Raw genomic sequence first — 26864 nt, 5'->3', positions numbered from 1 at the left:
GTTAAATAAAGTTATTTTCAAAAAGATGGAAGCATTTACCAAAAAGCCATCCTTTCCTTTGAAAAAACTACATTCTTGTTACAAAAGGTGACTTACGAAAGTCTGACCTCCAGTGTATAAAATCTACTTAAAGATGCAAACCAACACTCCAGTACTAATTCCAGTCTCATTAGAATTAAACTACATGCTTATCGAACACACTTATTTTTGACTCATTGAAGTAGTTAGGAAAGACTTTATACTTACTATCTGCACGTACAGCTACTGGCTCAATGAAACAAACTGTCTTACCATCTTCATCATCTTCACTGGATTCATCTCTGAATGGGTTGAAGTCATCATCATCTCCAGAACTCAAAAATCTGGAGCTCTCATTGTCACTTTCTTCATTGTCTGAAGCATCAGACTCACTTTCACTCTCATCAGAGCTGCTACCTGCAAGGCCGCCTGTTTTGCGAGCTTTTTTGGCTTCTCTGCTTATTTCTTCACCTGATTCCATTACCCCCATCACCCCAGAAGAAAAAAAAAAGTTAGTTTAGACATTGTACTCTACTTTTGAGGTTTGTTTTACCACCACTGCATACAAACTAGAAAAATACTCAACTACTAAAAATAGCAGTGTTTTAAAGAATCTAAGTGCCAAGACATCTCTCCCAAGTTTGGTTTTTGATTGGTGGTTTTTGTTTGTTTTATGATCACCTACCTTTCAGTAAGAATACAACCAGTTTGGGAAGTGGGGTGGTATTAGTCTTGTCTTTACTGAGCCTCAAGAAAAAGTGGTTATCAGCGTGACTGCATCAGGAAGTGGTCTGACACGTGCAAGGCATTTTGGGATACAGTCCCATTCCAGATCAACTCAAGTCTGAGTGAAGCAGTAACCAGAATTTACAGGTTATATTGCTTCAGTAGCAGTTTTAGTCCGCTAACGGAAATTTCTAACAAAAGTCTTAGAGGCTTGCAATACATGCTCTTTCATGAATGCCTGTACTGATATTTACACTCCTGTATTTTTTCCAGAGTTCACTCTTGGGCAGCTCTAGAACTGCCCCATTTTCACTATGGCATCAGTCTAAGAACTTCAGCATTACCTTTCCGTTTCTTTATTTTGTTCTCCTTGCAAGGGCTGTCTCTGGGCGAATTGTTATTACTTTGAGCAGTCAAGTCAATTCCCAACAAGCTAAACAGCTTCTTCCTGTCAGGAGCTGGAAAGTGCTTTTCAATAAGAGACTGGAATACTCCTCTGTTTAAGAAAAAAGGGTTCTTCAGTCAAATTTGCATTTATTTAAAGTAGAAACCTATAACATTTTAACAGCTTGCTTGAATTCTCTGAAAAATTATTCCCTGTGAACACTATTACACAAGCACTCTGTAATTATCACCCATATTATTTACCATATATGCCATACCATGGATGTACTGTATTTGTCACCTTCTTTTAAAAGTAGGAGACATTTACTTTACAGCACTGTAACTTGTAACTTAAATCTGGTTTTGGCATCAAGTGGTATTGCTACTGCGATCTTACTGCTCAGAGTTTAAGTGACAGATAAAGTTCCTCAACAAGGTGGTCTCAGGACTGAGATCATCAGGTCTGGCTCAGCTGGTGAAAGAGGGAAGTCACAGCTTAAACTGGCTTTGGTTTAAATGCAGCATACACTTTGCAAGTCCTCCCCTCCTCCCAGTTTGAGTAGAACAGTACCAGCTGTTCACACCTGAGAACATCATTTCAGAAGGCTGGCAGAGCTAGGAACTAACCCATGGTTCACTTGAGCAATAATACCATCAGGTTTTATGTACGGATGTTCTTAAGCTGCCTGTACTAAAGGATACCCAACGTCTGTGCACTGATGCATGTTTTACACGTGAAAGGACAAATTACTACACACACTAAGCTGGATTAAGGCTAGTTTTGTAAAAGACAGTTTTAACAAACTTCAATCTTACTTTGCTGTAGAAACAAAGTCATTCAGTTCACCACCACCTTCCTCCAAGGCTTCTAATGTTCTTGCTTCTCCTGTTGACTGCAGGCCAATAACAACACACTAAGGACAAATGAATACAAGACTAAGATGACGTGGAAGTTTACTTTTGCCTGAATTTCTGCTCATTAAACAGCTTCAATACCATAAAGTACAAAAGCATGCTGCTACTATGTCTGAAAATATTTGTTATAAAAAAATAAAAACATTAATAGCCTTACATTTAATAACGATATTTAAAAGTAGGTCTTTATCAACTTACTTTCCCGTTCTTGATTTCTTCCCGAGCTAGCTGCACCACCCTCTTCACTTTAGACGCTATGCAAAGGTACTTGAAAAACCTCTGATGAGCTGACCAAAACTGACCCCACATAGACTTTTTCATTCGTTGTTCTGCATCAATAAGATCGGCTGCTTGCTGAAACCTCTCTCTAGCACTGACCCACTGGAGAAGAAAATGTTAATTGCTTTACAGGTCACATTTCAAGGCTACACAGATACATTAATACCCAAATAAAGACAGAGGTTTAAAGTTCCAGTACTAAGGGACTGCAAGTCAAGGAAACTCATCATACACCAAACATAGCTCACAAAAAAAGAAAATAGCTATCCTTAGTAAATTCAGAAGATAATTATGTTTATAATGAAAAGCAGATACATTTACATTACTACCAATGCAAACACACAGTATTTTTTAATTACCTAGTTTCTCCATTAATACACTCATGTTAAGCAAACAAAGAGCACTGCCCAAAATTAAATTTAAAGCTACGCATGAAGATCCCAAGAAGAGAAAACCCCCACTGCCTTCATTTCTACAACATTGTTATACCGACTGTTTCCAGATTACACAAAGTAAGCTTTGGACATTAGTGATTTGTTTAAGCAACATTCAAACTTAAGTGCTGTTTTAAAGTTGATGTTATATACCTGCCAAATTTTAATTATTTTACATGAATAGAGTCATGCTTATGCAACCTCTTAAGCAGATAAAGACCCTGCTCATTTTAGTCTACATCCAAGGAGTAATTATTTTTATCTAATATAGCAGAGGTAATGTACAAGCAGAACGTGTGCTCCAGAAAGACACACTCAACATATGGACAAAACAATTAAGAAAAACATGAAAGATAACCAGCAGGTGGATAAATGAAAACATTAAAGGGAACCACAGCTCCGGTGCTTTGGAGTTGGTCTGCCACATGATTAAAACTATCACCCTGCACTGTAACTACAAGCTACCACTCCATCATTCTGCCTCAATGAAAAAGCCCATGCAGCCTGTCTAGTGGTCCGCAGCTTGTTCTCAGCTCAGTTGCCTAAAGGGGGAGGACTGGAGCACCAAAATGTGACCATCAGGTAGGCAACTACTACCAAGGTCTCTGAAGCACTGCTAGAAGGCAGTGAATTTAGTACATACTGGAAGATGCACCCAGAAGTTCAGTTTTTATGGACTCAGAACAAGAATTAACAGCTTTTGCCAAGTCTTAAATGGATGTTATACTAAGATGAGACAAGATGCTGCCATTCCTGTCTCTCAACAGGCTATTTCAGGAGCATTCAAGTTTAAACCATGTAACTTCAACCTTTCAGAACTCAATATATAAAGCAAATTTAAGAAGGTGCTCTTACCAGTTTCACAGATTTATTGTACATTTTAACATATTCCTGTGAAAGCAGAACTTCATCAATTTTGAAAGTTACACCTGAAAAACTCAACTGTCTTGCTATGTACATTCCTCTCAGCTTCATATCCATAGCAACTATTTCCATGGCACCAACACCCCTAAAATAAAGGAACAAATTAAGTCAGTATTAGAATTTTCAAGAGCAAGGATTTGTTAAAAAACCCTCAAGTGCTTTAGAAGAAAACAGCATGCTTACCAATGTGAGGGAGTATGTTTTCAAAATCATTAGCACTCTTTCTTGAAATACACCCCCCTGGGGGTCTTGAAATTTAGCGTTCACATAAAACTATATCCCTGCCTCGTATTAAGTGTACCCCAAGAGGTACAAACACCCAAGCAGTTACTTTTCCCCTGAATGACCTAGCATGCAGTAAGAGACAGTACCTTACAAACTGTAATTGGATAATGAAGTCGGTCCAAATACATAACAATATCTTGCATTGCCGTTTTATAAACACCACTGAAGATTTAAAATAATGCATACAAACTGTATTAAGCCATTCAGATTTATGCTGGTATGAAAACCATTAGGCTAGTAGGTAACTTAAGCTATTGCTAGAGGAGTGTTGCTGTTGAAGAGAACTTGAGAGTGCAAAGCAAACCGACTCACAAGTTGGGGCCTGCAATTTCATTATTACTCATTTAATACATACTCAGTAATGAAGTGGAAATGATGCTTGCACAGTCTAGAAAAATGATACATCATGCACATGGCATACAGGGAGATGCATACTAAGCCCTACTGCAGCATCCTGAAGTGTTCAAAATTCTTTTGAAGTAGGCAAAACGTAATATATAAGATGTTCACCTACCAAAGAACATTGGTATTTTCTACCAACCTCTCACATTTAGGTTTTTTTAATAAGTTCTGAATACTAAGTACCTTGCAACAGCATACATTATTTTCCTGAACTGGGGTTTTTATGCCAGAAAGAAGCATAAGAACGGGACTTCTTCCTCTTAAACTGCCCAAGCTGACTGCATAAACATTAGAGGTCTTCTGCATATAGCGAGACATTGCCTGTACTAAGCATACTCAGTACATACAGCATGTTTTCATGATGAGCAGCAAAATATTTGCATTTCATAACACCCACATTTTAAGAGGGCTATTTTCCCAGCAAGCTTCTAAAGCTCTCAGTATTTTCTGTGAGCAAGGGAAACATCCCATTTTTCACCAGAGAAGATAAATTACATTTCTGCTAGATTTACAAGCTAGTCAGAAAGTTCTTAGTGTGACAGGACAAGTTTGCGGAGGACTCTGAGTGAATGAAGACAAAGGAACTGGAAAGCACAGTCAACCACAGCCATATCCGCTCTTGCTATAGCTCTTTCAAATATTACCTTCTTTCAACAGCCTGAATAAAATCACTGAATTCCCTAAATGGAGTTCCTTCACCCCATATTCCAAGACGGTTCATATATGCCATATTCCTTGGCTCAGACGCACCTAGGAGAGAAGAACACATTCTGTACCACTGCCAGCAAAAACATACAGACATGTAATGCAGACTAAGTAGTACATACCTGTGGCACTAGCATAAACAACCCTGGCTTTTGGAAGTTTATTTTGAAGTTCCAATACAGCCAGACCTGTTTTTGTTGGTTTTGATGAACCAACAGGACACAGATTCTTAGCTTTGTGACACTCATCAAATACAATCTGAACATTAATTAAGGAAAAAACTTTGTCCCACTTATTTTTAGAATGGGGAGCTAAAACAGAAGACAAGAAAATCTGCTAATTACAATAGGTAGCAGTAGTAAATTGTAAACTTAAAAGACACTAGAATTTTCACTAAAAACTTACAAAAAGTATTTAGCTAGTAAGCATTAAAGAGCACAACTACCAACACTTGACTTCTTTAAAATGCTGTTGATACTCAAAAACTTTTTAAAGAACTCACTGGAGAAAATTTCAGTATAAACTTAAGGTTCTTAAACATCATATCTTAACTTGATGTGGTTTTTTATTGAATAAGCAGAAGCTTCACTCTTGTACCAGAGTTGTGTGGCAACAATATCATGGCAATAGATTTGGCACAAAGTTTGTAGAACTGAAAGTCTAATGTCAGAACGCGCATACAATTGATTACTGTCACAGATAAAGAACAATACCTAAAACCACCAGCAAATAAAAATACAAGATTGTCTGAAAGATGTAAGCTTAAATAGCACTTTGGCTACAATCAACTGAACTCCAGATGAAGGATACGACTCCATCAAAGTCTTCACCGCACCAGTGAAGCAGCTGCTTTAATCTGGTTTTGTATTTACCACCAGACTGACTTTCACCAATAAGAGAAGAATAAGTAGCAAAGATGACACCTTTCTTCACGCTTCCGTTATGTTTGGAAGAAATTTTCCCATACTTGAACTGCAATAAAGAGATAAGAAATTACAGGAATTATTCAAGAGAGATCCCCTCCTCAGACCCACCTACCATATGATAAAGGGATGCTGGTGGTCTTAACCTTAAGGTGTGTGTACTTTGAACTGCCTGTATCCCTACATCATGACTAGGGCATAGCTGGCACGTGGCAATGGGGTTAAGCGGTTATAGAGGGCCTTACTTAAAAATCTACTTGAAGACGACTAGATCTGAGACCTTAAAACAGCCACGCTCTCTTACTACATGATTTCCTTAACTTAAATATAATTAAAATTTCTGTTTCAATGCATCCCTTAGAGCTAATGGGTCAAGTGTATTTACAGCTGCTACAGTAAGTGACAATTTCAAAGCTTTACTGTATTTTATAATTAAGACTTAAAGCAAAAGTATAACTTAAACCAAACTTTTAAGTTCAGTGAATTCAACCAGTAATCACACTTCACAATTTATGTAAGTGGCTAATCCTGAGCAGAGGCACAATCTCCAAAAATAACTCCACACACTGCTGCTGATTTAGTAAATTATGAAGTCTACTACTCAAGTATTACATACAAAAAATGTTACATATAAAATGTGCACTGAGAGGTAGAAATGAAAAAAATTAAAATGCTACGAAGTCTAAAAGATTTAAAGAATGTATCAGGTTCTAGAAAATACTCTACTAGTAGTGTCAGTAGTGGCTTGAAGAGTAACATTTTTTTACAAATACCACATGCTAAGACCTAAACCTACAAGGTGCCTATTTACATGATTAACTTAAAGCACTGTGTGGTTCTCCATAATAAGGCCTGTCAAACAAGACTCAAGACAGCAAATTTATTGAAATTAGTACATTCTTGCTCTTAAAACAGTCAACATGCACAACTTGTCACACAAGCGTACCTAAAGTTTTGCCTCAACTGTACATAGTAAAAAGTTTCCACACCTTGTTTAATGAATGAACCAATATGTTTTTTGCTCCGATATCTCTCAAATCTCTTTCAGCATCATATTTCAGATCATTTGACACACTAAACCTGAAGATAGAAAACAAAGCATATATTCTGTAAGTTACAGCCCAAGTTCAAAAAGCAGTTGCTAGAACACTTGCCAGAATACAGATTACACTGAATTTAAATACTATAGTCACTAGAGTGTCTGCTCTAACAAATCCTGACATACTTACCAGACTGCTCTTTTTCTGCCTAACAAGTAATTTTCATAGATTATTCCAGCTATGGTCCTTCCTTTTCCTACACCAGCACCATCACCTATCAAGAATCCAGCTCTGTCTCCGTTGGGCAGGAATGTTTCATGTTGCTGTAGGAGAAAGAACAGAAAACTTGTACCCATTCTCCAAGCACACATGGATTGTCAGAAATGAGCAAACTTAAAACATCCTACTGGATGAGACCAGCGGTTTACCCAGCCAAGCTGCCTTCTGACAGCGGGAAGAGGGGATTTTATTTAGGGAAAGCATATAACCTTAACTGCTTTATGTGATCCATTCTCCCCTTCTTCTCTCAGCACTTAGAACCGCTACACGTATCTAATTTAGTGCCTACCACCAGACTGGCTGCTTGTTTTAACCTGCTGACACGCACCTCCACAGCCTTTTGTGGCAGCACGACTCAGACACCCACTGCCTGTGCAAAGAAGTATTCTTCCCTCTGTTTTAGACCAACCTCCTACCAGTTTCACCAAAGTTTCTGCTCTGTTCTTGTTTTTATGGGATTCCACTGCCTTCTAGATCAAAGAGACCTTGATTTCACTCTCCTTCATTTTTTGCCTCTCCGGACCGAGGCATCCCAGCCTTTTTAGCCTCTTTTCACGAGGCAACTTCTTTCCTCCTGTAACCATTTTAACTGACCTCTAACTTCCGCTACCTTCCTCCCTGACATGCAGTGTGCTGCATGCACATCGTCTGATGTGGGCCCACTGAAGTTTAACGTCGCAGCAAAATAACACTCTGTTGTCTTCCCTGGACCCTTCCCAATGATGCCAGTGCTGGCTTTCTTAGCCTGCTCCTACTGCAGCCATTAAATTATTTCAGAGAAATAACAAAAATTCCTAAGCTGTCCTTCCCAAGACAGTTTTGAGATCAGCATCATGGGAGTGGTTTAGACAAAGCTTTCTTAGGTGTTTTACTTCACTTTTGTCTGAACTCAAGCTCACCTGCCACCCGCTATTACATCTCAAACCTTTATGCTCTTATTATTTTATCTCCTTGTAAAACTGATGTAGCTGCATTTGTCAGATAGTAGTTTTTCTTCTTAAATTCTATCTTAGTTTTAAGCTGTACTAATGTCCAGCATACCTGGGCTGCGTAAGTGATTGCTTCAAGCTGCAAAGCTGACAACCAGCCACTGTCAATTGTTTCTTCTGATATCGATGTCTGGTACCACACATCAGGAGGAGTTACACTGGACAATGAGCTGGTTTCCACTACTGGGTCAGGATGGCGTAGACCAATTTTTACTGGTTGAAAAGGGAGTGGTAGTAAGGGAAAAGATGCAAACATAAACATGTGCTGCAGCAGCAGAACTCTGTATTCATATTTGCCAAAACAAACTGCAACTGTCCATTGCAAAAGCTGAACTCAAGAACTATGTTTCATGGCAACACTACACCAAGCATTAAACAAACTGCATTGCATACAAAAGAATACATTAACCTGAATCTATATCATTGCAATCTTAACTTTCTCTTCTTACCACCTTCCCCCACTTTCTATGAAATTAGGTAAAATTCAGTTAATAGAAAATTAAGGTATTTGTGTACTTGACATGTTTGAGGGAAAAAAAAATGGTCTGAACCTCGCCATCCCAAAAGGCCAGAGGCAGCCTCAAGATGCCAGAATCACAAAAGCAGCATTCTTCTCTCTATTTATATAGTGCTGGTTTTAAGCAGTATGAGAGGAGAAAAGATTTAGAACAGACATTGTTTAATTGCTGACAGATCTCATCAGTGACTAGGAATTAACCGTTTCGCTACAAACCCCATGCAAAATTTATTGCCTTGCTTTTACACCAGGTCAGCAATGTACTTTGGAAACAAGTTAACAGCTTTTTGTCACTGATTACAATAAAGAGAAAGGAAGGAAAAAAAGAGAAGATGGCAGTTAAGACCAGTAAAAGATTCACTTAAAAAAACCCAACAAAACAAAACAAACCAACAACCAGACAACAAACACAAAACAAACAGCTCTCAGTCAGTCAGGAACAATGCAGGAAGAATGTGCTCATGGTAATTTCACACCAAAAGACTAACAAGATTCTGAAGTGTAGCAGCAACCACTTAATCCCTTTACAAAATTTAATCTGATGAGGCATAAGTGTTTTAACACAGGTTAAAAAAAGCCTGATCTTGGTTCAACCACCTTATTTCTGAAACAAGCACTGCTCAAATTGACTAAAGAACTCCTTTTCTATTTAAGAAAAGTGTACCTTCCAAAGCTAAGTGCTATAGAAGAGAAAAATTTCCTAGGAAAACCCTCCACAAATTCCGGTGCTTTTTACTTGATTGAGATAGTAACCTATTTTTTGGTGTTAGCAACTACAGAAGAGAAAACAACAAATTAGCTCTCAAAACATTTCAGTCTTTTGACATTAAGAAAACATTAGGTCATACATTTTATTGGCATATACTCAGCATAAGTTTCTGCATGGCCCATTTCTTCTTCATCTTCTTCCTCAGGTTCCTCCTCCTCTTTTACTGTTGGCACTTTCTAGAATAGAGAAATACCTGCATTAGTCAGGCACACCGTTAATACTCCAAGTCCTGGATATTATCATGACAAATGAAATGAGCACAAACTTGCACTTGAGCATTTTAACACATGTACTAGATGAACCAGTGAGCAGCTGGGAAAACTACAGATGAAAACATACATTTCTTACACTTTAAACAAAGACACAAAGTCAGGGAACTTCCTCTCTTTTGCAAGGAGATTCAAGTACTCCAAACTCACATAGGCAGAATTTCCAAAGAAACACTTCTAACAGTGTATTAAATCCCAACTATGACTTAAAGAAAACTGCCTTAAACACACAACAGCTAGCTAACAGCCAAAACCTAACTTTCAAGTGCTCCCATGCAGCCTCCTGCAGTTTCACATTCACTATGTAATTTCACAACTTTGGGAATAGTTACAGTATCTATCCAGTATCCTCCAAAACCTGACAGCCATCCATTTTTTACCGTGATCTTGGTCACTGTAAGTATATGAATATTTTTAAAGTACTCGTTAAATGACAAATCAAAAATTTCACAATTACTAATTTAATGTTTAATACAAAAAAAGTAATCTGAAAAACGCTTCTCTTCGCCAGTTGCTAAAGAGCACTGTTCATCACAAACTTCAACTTGATTCTAGCTATCAGTGAAAATGCTGAAACTGAAATGTTTACAGCATCAGAATATACTTTCATTACATTTACGAAATCCAATGATACTCAATTTATATCTTAAATCAAGCTGCCCAGAAGGTCAACCATGCTAGAGTAAGTCTTGTTTCCTCCTTGCTAGTTATACAAATGGGGATATTTTAAGAAAATGTCTTAAAACACAGAGCAATGATAGGCTTATCAGCTCTAACTGCAGCACACTCTTCTTTGGCCACACAATCAGGTTCTGTTAAGGACAGTAATTTCTTGACATTTCTTGTAATTTCCTATATAGGTAGTCTGCTCTAAACAGCTGTTTTAGTCATCTAACCAAGCATTCATCTAGTGGAGAAACCAACCTTTCGAACAAACAGATGCACTTGATAATTCTACTGCACAAAATGCATGTATAACAACTGAAACAAGTCACAGGTGGTGTGGCAAATAAAATACACATTAATTTGGCAAATTAATCATTTGTATGACTTACCATAGTAGGTGAAAAACTTCTCATTTTAATATCATTTATCCATATTCTTGCTACCTCTTTTGTGGAAGCCTCCTTCTTCACTGCACCGTTGCTTAGATCGGCTACAAAATACAAAGCTGTGTTTTACAGAAATTCCCTCCAAACATCAAAACTAACATCCTTACCTATTAATGAGCTGGAAGAGAAGTTTAAAATGTCTAGTAGCACACTGACGCTTCAAGAACACAATCAGTATTTTTGTCCAAATCAGAAAGCCTCTGAGCAAGGAGTTAAATCCTGTTCCTTCTTCGAAGGAAACAAACTTCCCATGCAATACCACCCACCACATCCAACAGCTGTGTATTAGTTTCAATATTAAAAAAAAAAAAGTATTCTGGACCATTACCAAATCTATGCATAGTATTTAGAAATACTCCATCCTGTGAGCCTTTGAAGTTTAACAACAAACCAGAAAGCCCAGTGTTTCAACAGAAATTAATTTACCTGGTCTGGTGACATTTACTAGCTTAGGAGAAACTAAGATTACTTCTGTAAAACAAAAAGTCAACGCTTTGGACTCAATTGTTAGAAGTTTTTAACAGGATCCTTCAAGAAGATGGTTTATTAACTTTCCTGTCCTTAGCCACATTTGGAAACAACTGGCTATAGGGCTCACAACAGAACTAAAAAAATTTACACAAGGATAGATTTAAAGCATTGAAAGCAGCTGTCAAGCTTCCATCATGCTGACAGTCAATGCATGCAATAAATTTAGCATAATTTCCCCTAAAAACAATTAAGACAATTGCACAAATAAAGTTTTCCTCAAAGAGCTTGCATAATTTAACCTTTTAGTATCTCCCAATCTAGAATTCCTGCTGCCTGAATTACATGAAAAGACGATGTTTCCTTCCAAGAGCTTCCCTGCCCTTGAAATTTCTGCATTTTGTCAATTATTTTTTTATAAGCATGAAGAAAGATCCAGAAGCACAAGCACACCAATAACATTAGAAATACAGCAGTTCTAGAAGTTGCATGTCTGCTTTTCACTTAATACAGAAGCTACAGATTCAACTGTTCTCTGCAGCTATGCCACTACAACACCTATTGGGTATTGATATCTTTTACTTATGTGCTTCTGTGGGTTTTCATTTAGCACAGAGCGGGTAAGTCAGTCCTCTAAAACCTCCTCCCCGTCCACTTCCTCACTCCCTTCACCCCTGGCCCCAACTTCAGTTGGTGTCTCAACTTCCATTTTTGTCAACCACTCCGTAACAGAAAGCAAGGGAACAAGGAGGCACATGCTTTTTGTTTCAGTCCTAACAGCCAGTTTCATTTACTACGAACTATCTGCATATGAAAAAATAGGTTACTTCCAATCCCGCCTATAGAAGTAATAAATCTTATTTCAGAGGCAATGAAAACATAGAAATCCAGTAAAATCCAGTGTACCTTTCAGAAAAAGCTGCAACAGAGATGTTTTCAAACTCAACTGGTCTGATCTTAACCTCATGCTAAAACTAGAATGACTTCAAAGAATCAAATCACACACACACACCCCCCACATACAGCTTTTCCCTTACATAAAGCTGACCCTGTAAGCTGTTCACATATTGGAAATAACATACAGGAAAGACTATGAAAAGAATCACATAATGAAGATTTGGAGAGTGGTAGCAAAACACTTGCAGCATTAAAGTCAACGCCACATTTAAGTAGCAAGATGGAAACAAACAGCAAGTTTTTAGGACTTAAGGCTTTAAACAATAGAACTGATGCCTCCCATGAAACATACAGGGACAGAGATTTTCTCTCTCAGGAGATGTTTTACAGGAACACCCTACCACGGGAGTACTAGTATGTACTACAACTCTAGTTTGGAAGGTGCCAAAAGAAATATAGTATTTATTAGTCATAGTTCCACAGCAGGTATACAGCAGAACAAAAACGGATGTAGACTCAAGGAAGATAGCTAAATCAACTTCAGTCATGTCCATGAATTAGTTTTACCAATTTGCCAGCTGTAACCTAAAATGTCATTTGCCCCATTCCTTACAGTAAATAAAGACCTTAATATTTTTTTTAAACCTGTCATTTTGTATCATTTCACCCTGAATTCTAGCACTACTGAAGTCAGAATAGAATCTACCAGGTTTTCTGGCCCATTTCATTTTACTGTGATACTCTACTGATCAATGAAACTGCAAAATGTACAAAGATCTTCACATTACATTGTTTCACTATTTGTTCAAAATACTGTAATTACGAAAAAAGAACACTCACTTGCTGCTGTTGCTACTGGTTGGGCAATATTAGGAGGTGGCTTCAACTTCATGAGTTCATTAAGACTATTATTCTTCAGCAGATCTTTCAGCTGAATCTGGTCCTTTGAAGGTGTCGTGGTCAAGGCATTGCGAACTGCTGGTGCTGCAACCGAGGGTCGAGTAGTTGTGCTGGTCTGAATGATTTTTGCTACAGTGATAGTCTGCCTTGTAGTTGTAACAGGTGTTGTTTTTGTCATCACTATTGTAGTCCCCAAAGTTGGAAGCTGATTTATTTGATTCAGCACAAAGGTCGTGGTGGATGGTGGTTGCTAGCAACAAAGAACGAGGGATATTTTCAGAAGACAGTGGAAAAAACAGATTTTATTTGCCTTTCATCTAGAGCACAGGAATCACCAGTTTTCAAAGACACTTGTAATAAGAAATGCCTTCACATAACATGCTGAGGATGCTAGAGTAATTATCCTGTGCTGCAACAGTCTGAGCAAGAAGCATCTATCAACATATTGCCATAAGTATTTTTGAACAGTATTTTAAATTTTATTTTCAGGTAAGGGAAAGGAAATTAAAAAAACAGAATGAAGGATTCATCACCTAGGTACAAGACACAACTACTGCAGGTACAGGAACCCTGAGCTGAAGAGCAAGTAGCTGGACAACTGTCAGAGCAAACAGCTTGGATTACTTAAAGTGTATGTGCAGCCTTTCAGACACACTATGCTACATGCACCTTTCTGCAGACCTGCTTTATGTATCCTCAGTTCAGGTGCAACCGCCATGACTACGGTGCTCAGTTACCTGCAGCTAGAAAAGGTGGTACATGGTTCAGGTACAGGAGTCAAGTTTACGTAGCCCATGTATCTCCAGAATTTGCATGCAGGAGAAGTAAAAGGCACACAGGACACCTCAAAATGTTTTGCTGCATACTGCTTTCTCCTCTTTTGTGTCCCTTGTCATACAAATTCTATCAACCCACAGGTACACCAAGTTTCACAGTCTCAGTAAAAGCAACACTGAGATGATGGCCACTGGCACTTTACGCTCCCACCTCTTTTGTTACGTTGTACTAATATACAGTCTTGGGTTTACCTGGCAAGGTTTTGGTAGCCAGGGTGCTTCTGTGAGATGCCAGAAGCCTCCCCCACGTACAACAGTGCCAGTGCCAGCCTGCTACAAGACAGACCCGCTGCGGACCAAGGCCGAGCCAGCCAGCGATGGTGATAGCGCCTCTGGGATAGCATTTAAGGAGGAGTAAACACTGCTGTGTAATCAGCAACTGGGAGAGAGGAATTAAAACATGCGAGGAACAACTCCGCAGCCCCCCAGGCCAGTGCAGGAGGAGGAAGGAGGGGCTCCAGGCACCAGAGCAGAGATTCCCCAGCAGCCTGTGGTGAAGCCCACAGTGAGGCAGGCTGTGCCCTCAGCCCATGGAGCCCACAGCAGAGCAGATATCCTCCCGCAGCCCAGGGGGGCCCCGCACCGGAGCAGGGGGATGCCCAAAGGTTGCAGTGACCCTGCAGAGAGGAGCCCAGGCTGGGGCACATCTGCTGGCAGGGCCTGCAGTCATCTGGGGGACCCAGACTGTTTGTGAAGGACTGTGCCCTGTGGGAAGGGCCCATGCCGGAGCAGTTCATTAAGAACTGCAGCCCGTGGGAAGGGCTCATGTTGGAAGAGTTTGTGAAGGAGCTGCTGGAGCAAGGGACAAGCACGATGAAGGAGTGGCTGAGACAATGTGTGATTACACCGGGAGCGAAGCTGAGCCCAGGAAGAAGGGAGGGGTGGAGGGGAAGGTATTTTTAGATTTGTTCTTATTTCTCATTATCCTACTCCATAGTTCAATTTATTGCCAGTTAACAGATTTCCCCAAGTTGAGTCCGTTTAGCCCATAACAGTAATTGCTTATCTCCCTGTCTTTTATCTTGACCTGTGAGCCCTTCATTGTATTTCCCCCCCTTCACCATCCAGCTGAGGAAGGGGATCGACAGAGGAGCTCTGGGGCACCTGGTGTCCAGCCAAGGTTAACCCACCACACGTACACTTAAAAATTCAACAGGACCAGTTCTTACCCGAACATTTAATAAGGCTGGAGTTGATACGGTCTCTGGTTCTTGTTTCACAGCAGCTGTGGCCTCAGTCTCCAAGCCTAGTTCTAATGCACTAAGTGGCACTGACTGCAGAGAAGAGAAAGCAAGCATCAGGAAAGACTCACACCAGCAGAGAAAAAACCCTTAAGACTAAAGATCCACCCAAAAAATTGAAGTTAATGGGGAAGTCCTTAACTGTGTTCATGAACAAAGGTTTCATATATGAAAATAAAAATCATCACGTGGTTGAGTTCATATTCAAAGAATTTAAACATACAACACCTTGCTAGTTAACTGTGGTAGAAGTGTAATAGTTTTATTATGCCACTGTGCAACACAGTGCTGTTCCCAGTCTGTCTGAAACTGTTACACTCCTGCAGACTGACCACTGTCATGGAGATTACACACCATATTACTCTTCTTACACATTTATAGGAGAGCAGCTAGACTCCATATTAGAGTTCTTCATGGACTCATGACAGCATGCCCCCATTTAACGCTCAGAAGTTAAGTATATTATGTTTATACTGACCTAAATAGTGTATTTCAGATTGCTTTTTTTATATAAAAGTTTAAAATTAATTAGCAAGTCATTTTCCAGTCTCAGTACTGTGAAGCAGGAAGTTTATGAAAGCTCCACATTCTTTAACCATTTGCTACAGAGACACCACCCTCCTCCCCACAAATACATCAAGTGCAAGTTCTTTTGTCCTCTAGCAAACACCTATGTTCTTGTTTTAACCTGCTGAACAGCTGGAGTTGGTGCTGGATTTGCAAGAACCACGTCCGGCGAGTCAATATCAAATAGATCATTTGGACTGATTCCACTCTCACTCAAAGCAGCAAGCAACAGGTCTTGTCCTGGCTCCACCATCTCTAAAAAAATTAGAACCATAAACACAAGTTAGATTTAATTTTGATTTATTTCATACACACACACTCATATTTAAAGCTCCCTTTCCTGGATTTAGGAGCATATGTGATGCAGTCTCTTGTATACAGAGTTTCACTTTCTAGATTTGCTCCGGCTCTTTTGTTCATTTGTACATTTTCCCTCCGTTTTGTTTTTTAAAAATCTTTTCAACATACCCACTGGATTTAGAACCCAGAAGAATGAACCAGTTTACTACACAAAATGCTATCACATCCATAAATGTGAAAAGAAAAAAAAGATGCCTTTTCTAGTTTTCATCATATTACATTTTTAAACATTATAAGAAATACCAAGAGGCAGAAATGGTGAGACTGTATTATGCTAATGATACGCCTTTGTCAGTGAAGCACGCTGCAGGAGGGAAGCACAATTAAAACTCATTTAGTTTATCTTGTAACAACAAGTTAGTGATAAAAAGCTTATAAAAAAAGCTTTTATTTCTTGCTTGCCATTACATTAGGTAGTAATTCATTCATTGGAGAAATTCTGTTTTTGCGTACCGGGAAGAACAAGTGTTTCTCGATTAATAGTATGTTAACTACATATTAAATAGGACACTAACATCAGGTCACAGACTCCTTTATGTGTAGGACAAGCAAAATTAATTTCAAAAAGCTATTCTAGACAGTCTAAAAACTTACAAAAAAGCCAAACACTGTGTTTTGAGATGAAGAGGGAGGATAATGTGCTTTGCTTCCAAGAAGGAAGCCCATTTGCCCCGGTACTAGGACAAAAATTTGATGAGCCCACATAACTTGAGCTATTCCTTGTATATTCTAAGCTACACCTCAAGTAGAAATTCACTTCATTTATTCTCCACACCCCCTGTAACACCCACTGGTAACAAAACATCAAAAAATAACAAAGCTGAACACCTCCTCTAAAGCAGGCAGGAGGACAAAAATATTTATTGGCATTTTAGATACACTCATTCACAAACTCCGAAAGAGCATTCACTTGCTTATCCTTCTCCACATGCACAGCTAAGCCACATCCAGCTGCTTGGTCAGACATTACTTAGCACTTTTGACAGAACAGGTAATTCCTGTAGTAAGTTAAGCCTCAGGCACTTAATTCTTATTCTTCTTATTTTTAGTCTGTCCAATAGTAGAGAGAAACCTTTCTTTTTAATGGACTAATACTGAGGTGGTGGCACCGCAAGAAGTGGTGGATGTAAGGTATTGGGACACAGGGGAAGATGCTCTTTTTTTAAGCATTCAAGACTGTACCATCCAAAAGAATACCAAAGCAACAAACTAATTGGTGGGACGGCTACTGACCACATGCAATCCCATTAAACACCACTTGCTGTGTCAGAACTAGACTACTTTTTTTTAAGAGGCATTTGAGGTGATCAGATAACTACAAACCAGGCCATTCTGCCAATTTATCAGCTGTAGAAAGTATTAAAAAATATTAAGACATCTAGCAGATTTAATTAACGTGGCAGCTCCTTCAAAGGATGTCACCTCCCACTAGCCTGTCTCCTAGAACCCTGAACGGGTCAAGAAAAATGAGTAAGAACAGATCGTTAGCTTTACCTTTCAGAAGGATTAAGCCTCCAGTCTCAAAAAAAGGGCCCTACACATATATAATAATTGGGTAGGATAAATCCTAATTTTCATCAGACTAAAATACTAACAGTAATCATCATATCCAAGTTTTGAAACTTACAACATTGTTTACTAATTAGAAACAGGTGAGGAAAAAGATTAAGTCTGCAAATGAAGTTTTAGCATATCAGTACTTTTGGCATTAGGCTCTTCAGAACAGCCACTGAAGGTGAATTTCTCCACAGAAGGGGAATTAACACCGCTTACCCTGGCAAAGCAGCAGCTCCCAAACACTTTACAACTGTAATTTCACAGTATCAATTCAGGAAAAGAGACATGAGCACTCTTCCACATAGTGCAACACCTTTGCTCAACAGTCAAATAAAAAATGTCTTAAACATACAAAGGAAAAAATTGTCAGTTGTGTCATTATTTAGTCTGCACGTAGTTTTGATCACACCATCTCTAAAACAAGGTACGACCAAAACTTCGTTGAGAGGTAAGTGGCTGTACTGATTACAGGTATGGAAAACCAGAAGCTTGGGGCTGTTTACTTAAATAAGAACTAGGACAAAAAAATTACTCAAGATAACTTCCAGCCTACTCTTGCCATGTTAGAAGGAAAGGCCTTTCTATGAAGTTGAGACTCAAAGCAAAACTAAAGCTAGAAAAAAACCCCACGCCAACACCACACGAAAACAAATCTTCCCCCAACCGCCCTAAGATGGTGCCACAACCTATCAAGTCACTTCAAGTCAGGGTTAACACATCCACGATGACACTGACCTCGACATTTTTAGCTATTAAAAGCGTGATGGCTTGCCTATCTTAAGACAATTTGACCAAGTTCAGAAAAAACATTCATAGCAGTAATACTCTAATTGCTTACTTCAAAGTACTCCTAGATGACCAGTAATAGAAACTAGTGTAGGAATTCCTACAATTCCCAACAGAGCCAGTTTAGAGGCATCCCCTTTCTCAGCAGGGCTGCTTTCACAGAAGAAATCCCCCAGCTGCATCTCTCTCACGCTAACCCCAATTTTAAGCCTTAAAAATTAGAAGTTGCTAACAATCCAGCAAAAAGTGAAGTAAAACAACAGCAATTGTTCATTTGTCTGTCAGACAGCTGACAGACAATGAAAGTTTGACTAGTTTCACTTATTTTGTTTCTGTACACTAGGAACAAAGCTGCATTGTTTGAAACTGGAACAAAAGGAATTCCAAACTTCTAGAATTTTTACATTAAAAGTCACACTGAATACTTAGCACCAATTTTAGGCTTTGTGAAACTTCCAAGCACCACTGCTACCCTTTCACCCCCACCATTTTAATTCAGTAAGGACGTTAAATGAGGAGGGGAAAAAAAGTACAGGAGAAGCTGCACTGTGAGAGCTTAGTTTATTTTTTGTGACATATGCTAGTCAAGCCTAAAATGTTATCAAGCTGAAACAGCTCCATAATCTTACAAGGTAGGAGGCTCCTTAGTTAACATAAGTGAAAGTGACTTTATCAAGCTCTGCAGCCCAGCCTTGGCAATACTATATAAGGACCTGTTTGCCACAGCTTAAAAACCTCCAAAAGAAAATACTTATAAAAAAGTTGTGAATATTACAAGCTGTTCCCTGAGCGTTTCACCAGTTGAAGAACTGTTTGAGCACACAGAATCTTGCAGATAAGGTTGTCTATGTTTAGTCAGGCTGTCCAATGTCACTGAGCAAGAATGAACCTGTTAGATAAAACTAAAAAGATGTATTTATAAAATTTCCACAGCAGTATATCAATTATTTTCTTCCTATTGAGAAAAAAAACAAACTGCTGCCATTTCAAGGAGGACTATCAAAACACACCAAGCATTTTTGTCAGGTGCTCTTCTGCTGAGGAATATAGCCTAGAACTTTGATAAAAGGACAGTTTTTCTGCCACTGCACACTATGTAAATAATTTCCAATTTAAAGATACAAAAGCAGAATGTCATGTTTAATATTATGTCATGTATCCATGCCAACCTGGCTCTCTCCCTCCATTTTAGCTTTAGTACAAAGAAGCAAAACAAAAAAAGAAAAAAGAGAAAGATTCTAAAACACATGTCAAGCAACCTGCTCTCGTTTCCCCCAAGAAAAATAATGGTAGAATCCTAAACAATGAAAAGGCTTTTGATTTTAGGCTTGCAAGTTACATGTTGTAACACTGTATACCTAAAGCACTTCTTTAAAAACTGTAATCAACTCTCGCATCACAACTTCGCCTAAATCAAACATCACAATCAAGCAGGCACAGCTATTCCCAAACCCTTCAGACATCTGGCCTCTGCGGCGTACCCAACCTGCAAACTCAGGTTTTAATGCCTGGCCTGAGACGCTCATTTAGTTAAGCAACTCTTGTTCTCCTTTTATTGGAAGGGTTTTTCCCACTGGCTTTCTGTGGAAAGCACGTCACCTGAACTATACTGGAAGCCATTTAAAATACCACACAAATACTGAAGTTGTAGAGAAGAAGAGATACAGCCCCCAAATTCTCCAGCTGCCTAAACTGTGAGCTCCCAGCAACCTGAAAATGTCAGGGCGCTGTTTCCAGCCTCTCACCAACAGCGGTGTAAGGGCTGCTAACCCCCAATCCCACACAACGGGATTCCCTGGATATCCAGATGGGTTCCGCTCATCTCACAGCTTTTGGCTCCAGAAGGCAACCTGGGTAACAACAACAAAGAAAAAACCCAACCAACCCAAGCCCTTCTGCTCCTCTCCAGTCACCATCCAATCAAAGAGTAAAACACTAATTACTGAACTCGCCTATCCTTATGTACTTTAACGTCCAGACTAGTAGTTACCATTCCATTTAAATATACAAAGTTAACTTTTGATTTTTGCAAAAACTATTCCAATCCTGTAAAAAAAACCACTAGTTTTTCAAATACTGGTTCCCTCTCTAAAGTCAAAGCTTGTAAGGACGTGAGGTACAGTTGAGGATAATCCTGTGATATTCAACTCTGCCCCAAAGCTCTCTAACTCAGGACACACGTTCTGAAAATGCAAAATTCAGAAGTTTTCAAAACATGAAGAGACTGATCAATGCAATGACTTAGCATGAAATCACCTTTCAGACCAAATAGTTGGAGGTAATATTTAGCCAGTGATGAAAGCTCAAGAAATAAAAACCTAGAAGGGGTAGGAGCAATCCCTGTCTGAGCACTAGAACCCTTCAGTTTTGGCCTGGAAGTCAGTTGTAGGTGTACCTCAAGGCACAAGAAACATATTAACCACATCTGCTACCTACACTTGGGTAGCTTTAAGGGCAGCTATCAGCCAGTTTTGACACCAGAGAACTTGTCTGGACAAGAAGACAAACTGCCCACATCTTATTTAAGATTAAGATTGTGTTCAAATAGATCACGCTGCTAAGGAAGATCTAGAAAAACAATCCAAATGTCACACTGTTACACAACTTCTGCCATAGTAAATTCTTTGCTTTACATCATCAACTATAGCTTTTCAATTTGGGGAAGGGGGTAAAGCTTGCAAAATGTCCACATCGATGTATTTAAGTAATTTTAATCCAGACACAACCTATGTACTCTAAAACCAGTCTATCGCTGAGTTAAGAATTAACTTTGGAGCAAGTAAAAAAAATTATTAATGTCAACAAACAATGCAATCTGAAGTTATCCAAGGCATCAATTCAATGTGGTGGGATTTTCTGGGGGTTTTTTTTGGTAAGTGTTTAAATGATTTGCCTCATCTTTGAGGTGTATCAGGCATCTGAAAACCAGACTGTAGAGTACGGGGGGAAGAGCACAGGAGTTCTGATTGATGCTCTCAGACACAGTGTGGCACCTGGTCAGCTAAAAATAATGATGGGACAAGCAAGAAAAAAAAAATAGAGAGAGGAAAAACCTTCCCCTTCAGAGGATAAGGGCGTTCGGCTGTTGAACAGTTACTCACCCTAGCAACCCGTGTCCGAGGCGCGCTCGGCGAGTGGCTGGACTTTGGGGCTGGCTCTGTCGCTGCCGCCCGGCCCCGCCGCTCGCTGCCCGGGAGCCGCCGGCGGGACCAGCCCCAGGGGGGCGAGGAGGGGGGTCCCGGCTGCCGGCCTCGCCACCTTCTCCACCGACACGTGTTCGCGACATAAACTTCCGGGTTGGGGCAGAATTGGCTGCGTAATTGTGTCCCGTGCACGACTTTTGTGTTTTCAGCCCTTCACCGCGTTCAAGAAGCCTTTAACAGCATCGGGATGGCGGGGAAGGGCGAAAGGGTGACGGCTCGCGGCAGCCACCGGGGCCACTCAAGCACCATAAATCAACCCCACCCCCACCCCGCGCCTCGTTTCACCAGAGCGGCTCCATTTCAAACCTGAAACAATCGCCCCAGCCGCGCAAAGAGCGCACAAAGGCGGCGGCGCGGCCCCGCCGCCGGCCCGATGCCATTTTGCCCGAGCAGGGCGGAGGGAGAGAGGGGAGGAGAGGGAGCGAGGGGGGGGGGCAGCCCCCACCGCCGCCCCCCACCCCCGCGCCGCCGGCCGCTCCCGAAGCGGTTCCCCAGGGCCGGGGGGGTTTCGCTGCTCCCCCTCCACCCCTCCGCCCTCAGGCGCAAAGTTTCCCCGAGTGCCGGGGAAGCGGCGGCCCCGCCGAGGCGGCGGCTCCCGCCCCCGCGCAGCGCCCCCAGCCCACCGGGGACCCCAGGCGACGGCGCGGCCCGCCCCAGGCTCGCAGGCCCCGAGACGCGGGGCTGACTGCCGGCACAGCGGCCCCCCACCCCTGCACAGCCCCCCTCACGGCCCCGCCGCCGCCCGGTGCTGAGAGAAGCGGACCCCCGGGGGCGCCGCGGCGGCCCCGTCGCGCAGGGACAGCCCCGGGATGGCCGAGCAGACCTGGCGCTGGGAAAAAGGACAGAGCGGGACTCACTCGCTCGCTCACGTTCCTCCCGCGGCTGCTCCTGGAAGTCTCTGCCGCTGGCCCCGCCGCCCGCCGCTTTCTAACTCACCGCCGCCATCTTTGCCCTCCCTCCCCTCTCACAGGGGAGGGGGAGGGGAAGGGGAGGGGGGGGATGAGGGGGGGAGCGCTGGGGCCGCCCGCCGCGCCGCATCACGTGACCCATGCCGCAGCCCCGCCCAGCGCGGGCGGCGCGCCCTTCCCCGCGTGACCGCGGCGGCAGGAGCCGCCGCCCGCCGCTGGCGCGCGCTCCCGCGCCACGTGACCCCAGCCCAGGCCCCCCCCGGTCACGGGACCGGTCGCCACCGCCCCCTCCCCGCGCCCATTTCCCACCCTCCCCCCGCCTCTCGTCCCCGCCGCCGCCGGGCTTCCGCGAGCGCTTCCTACGCCGCCCCGTCACGTGACATGCCGCGCCTCGTTTCTCCCCGCCCCGGTAATGGGAGGCAGCGATCCCCCCCCCAAAAAAACAACCAAAACCCGGCGTATCCACCGTCCTCAGAGAGCGACGTCCCCGCGGGCGGCCCGGCCCTGGGGCGCCGGCCCGGGCCCGGTTCCCGGTGGGTGGGGGAGGGGAAGGCGGAGGCGAACGGCTGCAAGCGATCACGTGATGCCGGCTGCTTCAAGATGGCGGCTGCCGCGAGGCCGTGCTAGGGCAGAGCTCTCGCGAGAGCCACCTCTGCTCGTGGAGGGGGGAGCGCAGTGCGCAGGCGCGGGCTGGGGCTGCTCTCGTGTTCGCGGGCGCGCGCGCCGGCAGCTGTTTGAGGGGGAGGTTGGGAGCGGGGCGGGCGGCCCCCGCCTCCTGTGGCCGCCGGCATGAGGAGAAACGGTAGGGGCTCAGCCCCCACCGCCGAACGTCTTTCTCCTCCGTCCCTTCGGTTCTGGCCCGCCGCGCCGGGCTCTGCTGTTCCTGTGGAGCTGGGCCTGGGCGCGCCCCTGGGCTGAGGCGGCTTCGTGGGTCTTCGAGGCGGGGCCGGTGCCCCCCCCCCCGGCTGTGGGAGATCTGCAGCTTCCCCAGTTCCCTCCCAGTCCAGTTTCCTCCACAGGAGCTTGCGGGCCTGATACGGGCTGATGGAGTGGTGCTGGGTGGGGGGCCACCCCTGCTGGCCCCCCTGGGGGTGCCGCACCCGTGGGGATGTGCTGGCGCATGAGTTTTCCCTTCCAGATATTTTACAAGCTGCTAATGTGAAATTTGCTGTTGTGAAGAGCTAACTACTCGGAAAACCCTATGACGCCAGTTTCGCATTTGGAGAGACCTTTTGAGCACCTAAGGCCCTCAGACCCACAGACTTGCTAAAAGAGACAGTCTTGTGTTAAAACATGGCCCAAGTTGTGCAAGAACATGAAAAATGTTAAGAACTCTAACATAAAATTGAAGCAGACATCAATGAAGTGTGGGCAGTTGTGAAATCTCAAAGCGTTCAGTACTGCTCGTTCAATTTTACACAAGTTTACTTATTTTATCATTAGACAAACTTAACAGGGATTAAAACAACCAATAAGGGATTAGACAGATTTAGGCTAAGCTATTCAAAGACAAAGCAATGTTAATTAAAACTGATTTAAGCAACTCAGATTAAGCAGTGATGCTTCAGATGCTAAATGGTGAAAAAGAGGACAGGAGTCTGGCCGGAGATGAGAAGAAGAATGTAAATGGCCGCTAATATCTTGATTATTGCCTCATATAAAGGCACAATGAAGTACTGCTCATGTGCGCTGTATCTAAACTTAAATGTGTCTAAGCAGCTCGGTATGATCGTGACAAGAAAGTGACATTTTTGATGGCTTGAGTTGAAAAGATAGCTACCCGACAGGCCTGCGAGCAGAGTTTATGATCACCCTTGGCTGGGAGAGGTGAGTAATCCCACTGGTGATGATGACGCTTCCTCCTGGCATGAAATTAGCATGTGCAGAATTACCTGCAGGACACCATTTCCCTCGGATTTGGCGTGTAACGTAAGCATCTCACTGAATGCACTTTTTAGTTAGAGATGATTTTAAAAAAAGATAGCAAAAGAGCATCTTTTTTATCATCGGTAGATACTATTCTGAATGTAATGATGTTTTATAATCTCTGAAATGTAGTTAGCACCTAGTGGCATTTTACTATATGACTTTATAAAATAATGTTGCTTAATGTGACACTCAACAGTTACCCTCAGGGCATCGGTTTTACTTGCTTTCTAAGTGGAGAGGTACAGTGGCTGAAATGCGAACTGTCACGATTTCACCCTGTGAATATGAAATTTGTGTAACTGTTGTGATAGTTATTTAGTTGCAAATATGACAGGTGCTGGGTGAGAACTACAGCAAGAACTTGCTCTTGGACAGAAATATTTAACAAACATCTTGGTATTTTTGAAAGAAAGGGAACTTTTGATTTCGAAGGTAACCGATCCTAAAAAAAAGATTTTTTTTCTCTTTTTTTAAACCGGGTGAAATGTTAATTTAGACTGAAGGTATTTACTCTGAAGATTTTCTTTCCTTGCTGAGCAAATCCAATGCCTTGCTCGTTAATTTCCCTTCCCCCACAAAACGCTTTCACATTTCTGCATTAAAACGTAGCACTCTCGGGAGCTGCTCTTGCAGCGCCACGGAGATAATATTTAGGTCACTGGGTTTTAAAGCTGGTGCTCTCGGGAGCCGTGCTGCTCCCTCTGGAGTGTAGGAGCCAGCCGGAGCTTTCCCCAGTGCTGCGGAGCCTGAGTCATGGTGATGGGCGATTGCAGACAGGCGCGTCCTCTTTTGGGCTATCGCCTGCCGTGTGGGAAAGCATTTTAACTACCCTTCGGTACTGGCTTTTTGGTCGTAATGCCCTGAAGCGAGCTAAGGGGGTGAAGGCGGTGTATTTTTGTTTATTCACAGTGTGATGCCACCGTGCTGGTAGCTGAGGCCAGTTCCAGATGACGTTGTTTTCTTTGTTGCTCTAGGGACGGGAATTGCTTGGCTTGCTTTGCCCTCTGCTGGCGGCCCTACAGCTTCAGTGCAAAGTCGCTTTGTTTAATATCTACGTATAAAATGAATATTAAAAACAACCAACCCCCAAAAGCTGAGCAGCACCACAGTAATGGTGCTTCCAGAGCTTTCCCAAGACGCGAGGAACAGTGTTCCTCAGTTGCTGCAAGAAGGAAATCAGCATTACTAATTTATGAAGAATTTTTTTCCAGTCACATTCTAGCTGTGTGAAGAGAACAGTGTGAATTGGGGTGGAAAAATCTGACTGGTGTCTGCAAAAGGCTCTGTGCTTTTCTGGAGAGCTTGGTGCGCCTGCCTTAATGGAGAAGTTCATCAGCATGATGCCCAGCTGACGGCAGCTGGCTGCAGCCTTGTGTCTGGTGGAGTTTACAGGAAAACACCTCGTGCATTTTGGTTGCCTTTCAGTGAAACGCATGTGCCTTGTTAGTGAAGCCACAGACATCATAAATCACGGTGACAATGCAGAGCTGGGTTTCTTTTGCCTTTTCTCAGAGAGCCTGTTTGTGCAGAAAGCCAATACAACATGAGGAGAGGGTAGACTGAAACACTGTGCTGCCTTCCAGTATCTCCTCTGCCCTCACACCACATTCGTGCCTTGTCAGCTCCCCGACTGCTGAGGGACAGCCCAGGAAGGATGAGGCCATCCCTTCAGGGCATTTATTTCTTGCTGGAGCTGACAGTGGTTGGCTTTTTTCTGCTGTTTTTAAGGGAGAGGATAGTTTTCACTTGTATGGGCATCCTGAAGTGGTTGATTATGGCGCTGTGGGAACGCCCGAGAGACAAGCGGGGGCCTGTGGCTGCAGATGGGCCTTCAGTGATAGCACTTTGGGTTGCCCCACGTGCTGCGGGCCCATACCCTGAGCGCACGCAGGTAGCTGTTGTTAGAGAAGCCTCAGAAGGGATAACGTGGGTAAGGAGAAAGACTCGGCATACGCTATTGCTCAAAATAGTTGTTCTACTAAACATGGCGCACCAAAGAGACCCTGGGTGGTGATTCCCTCACTTCCACCATGACATCCACTAACACAGAAGAAACACTCAGTGTCCCTTGATCCATGCGCACGCTTGCCTCACCGTCGCTTTGCTTGTATCGTCCTTTCCTGATTTTGAAGTGTTACTTACTAGACCTGCCGTGAGTGTTGTGAGCGGGGCACTGATGCTGGTGGTTGCTATGGGGGCAGCTCCCTGGCCGTGACATGCGGGGGTCTACGCGAGAGGGGGT

General features: G+C 42.5%; 1 protein-coding gene across 2 annotated transcripts in view; it reads right to left on the bottom strand.

Annotated features, from left to right (window-relative positions):
* Positions 1–22801, bottom strand: part of SBNO1 (strawberry notch homolog 1) — a 35216-nt gene extending 12415 nt beyond the window's left edge. Inside the window, exons 1-17 of one of the 2 annotated variants that reach the window (XM_056341380.1) lie at positions 22643–22801; positions 16001–16134; positions 15241–15345; positions 13176–13485; positions 10914–11014; positions 9669–9765; positions 8356–8516; positions 7225–7358; positions 6985–7075; positions 5883–6044; positions 5195–5330; positions 5012–5117; positions 3612–3765; positions 2242–2424; positions 1945–2042; positions 1089–1240; positions 292–489 (exon numbers count right to left, since the gene is read on the bottom strand). In XM_056341380.1, the coding sequence (XP_056197355.1) occupies positions 292–489; positions 1089–1240; positions 1945–2042; positions 2242–2424; positions 3612–3765; positions 5012–5117; positions 5195–5330; positions 5883–6044; positions 6985–7075; positions 7225–7358; positions 8356–8516; positions 9669–9765; positions 10914–11014; positions 13176–13485; positions 15241–15345; positions 16001–16132 (2320 nt within the window). In that variant the 5' untranslated portion in view covers positions 16133–16134; positions 22643–22801. Of the gene's footprint in view, positions 1–291; positions 490–1088; positions 1241–1944; positions 2043–2241; positions 2425–3611; positions 3766–5011; positions 5118–5194; positions 5331–5882; positions 6045–6984; positions 7076–7224; positions 7359–8355; positions 8517–9668; positions 9766–10913; positions 11015–13175; positions 13486–15240; positions 15346–16000; positions 16135–21683; positions 22092–22642 lie in introns of those variants that run through there. The other variant, XM_056341388.1, reaches the window with a different exon arrangement.
* Between the last annotated feature and the right edge of the window lie 4063 nt (positions 22802–26864).

Source organism: Falco biarmicus, chromosome 1 (genome assembly GCF_023638135.1).
Source record: "Falco biarmicus isolate bFalBia1 chromosome 1, bFalBia1.pri, whole genome shotgun sequence".
NCBI classification, from domain to species: Eukaryota; Metazoa; Chordata; class Aves; order Falconiformes; family Falconidae; genus Falco; species Falco biarmicus.
Note: the sequence above shows the minus strand (reverse complement) of the source record. Positions and strands in the feature narration are given on the sequence as shown.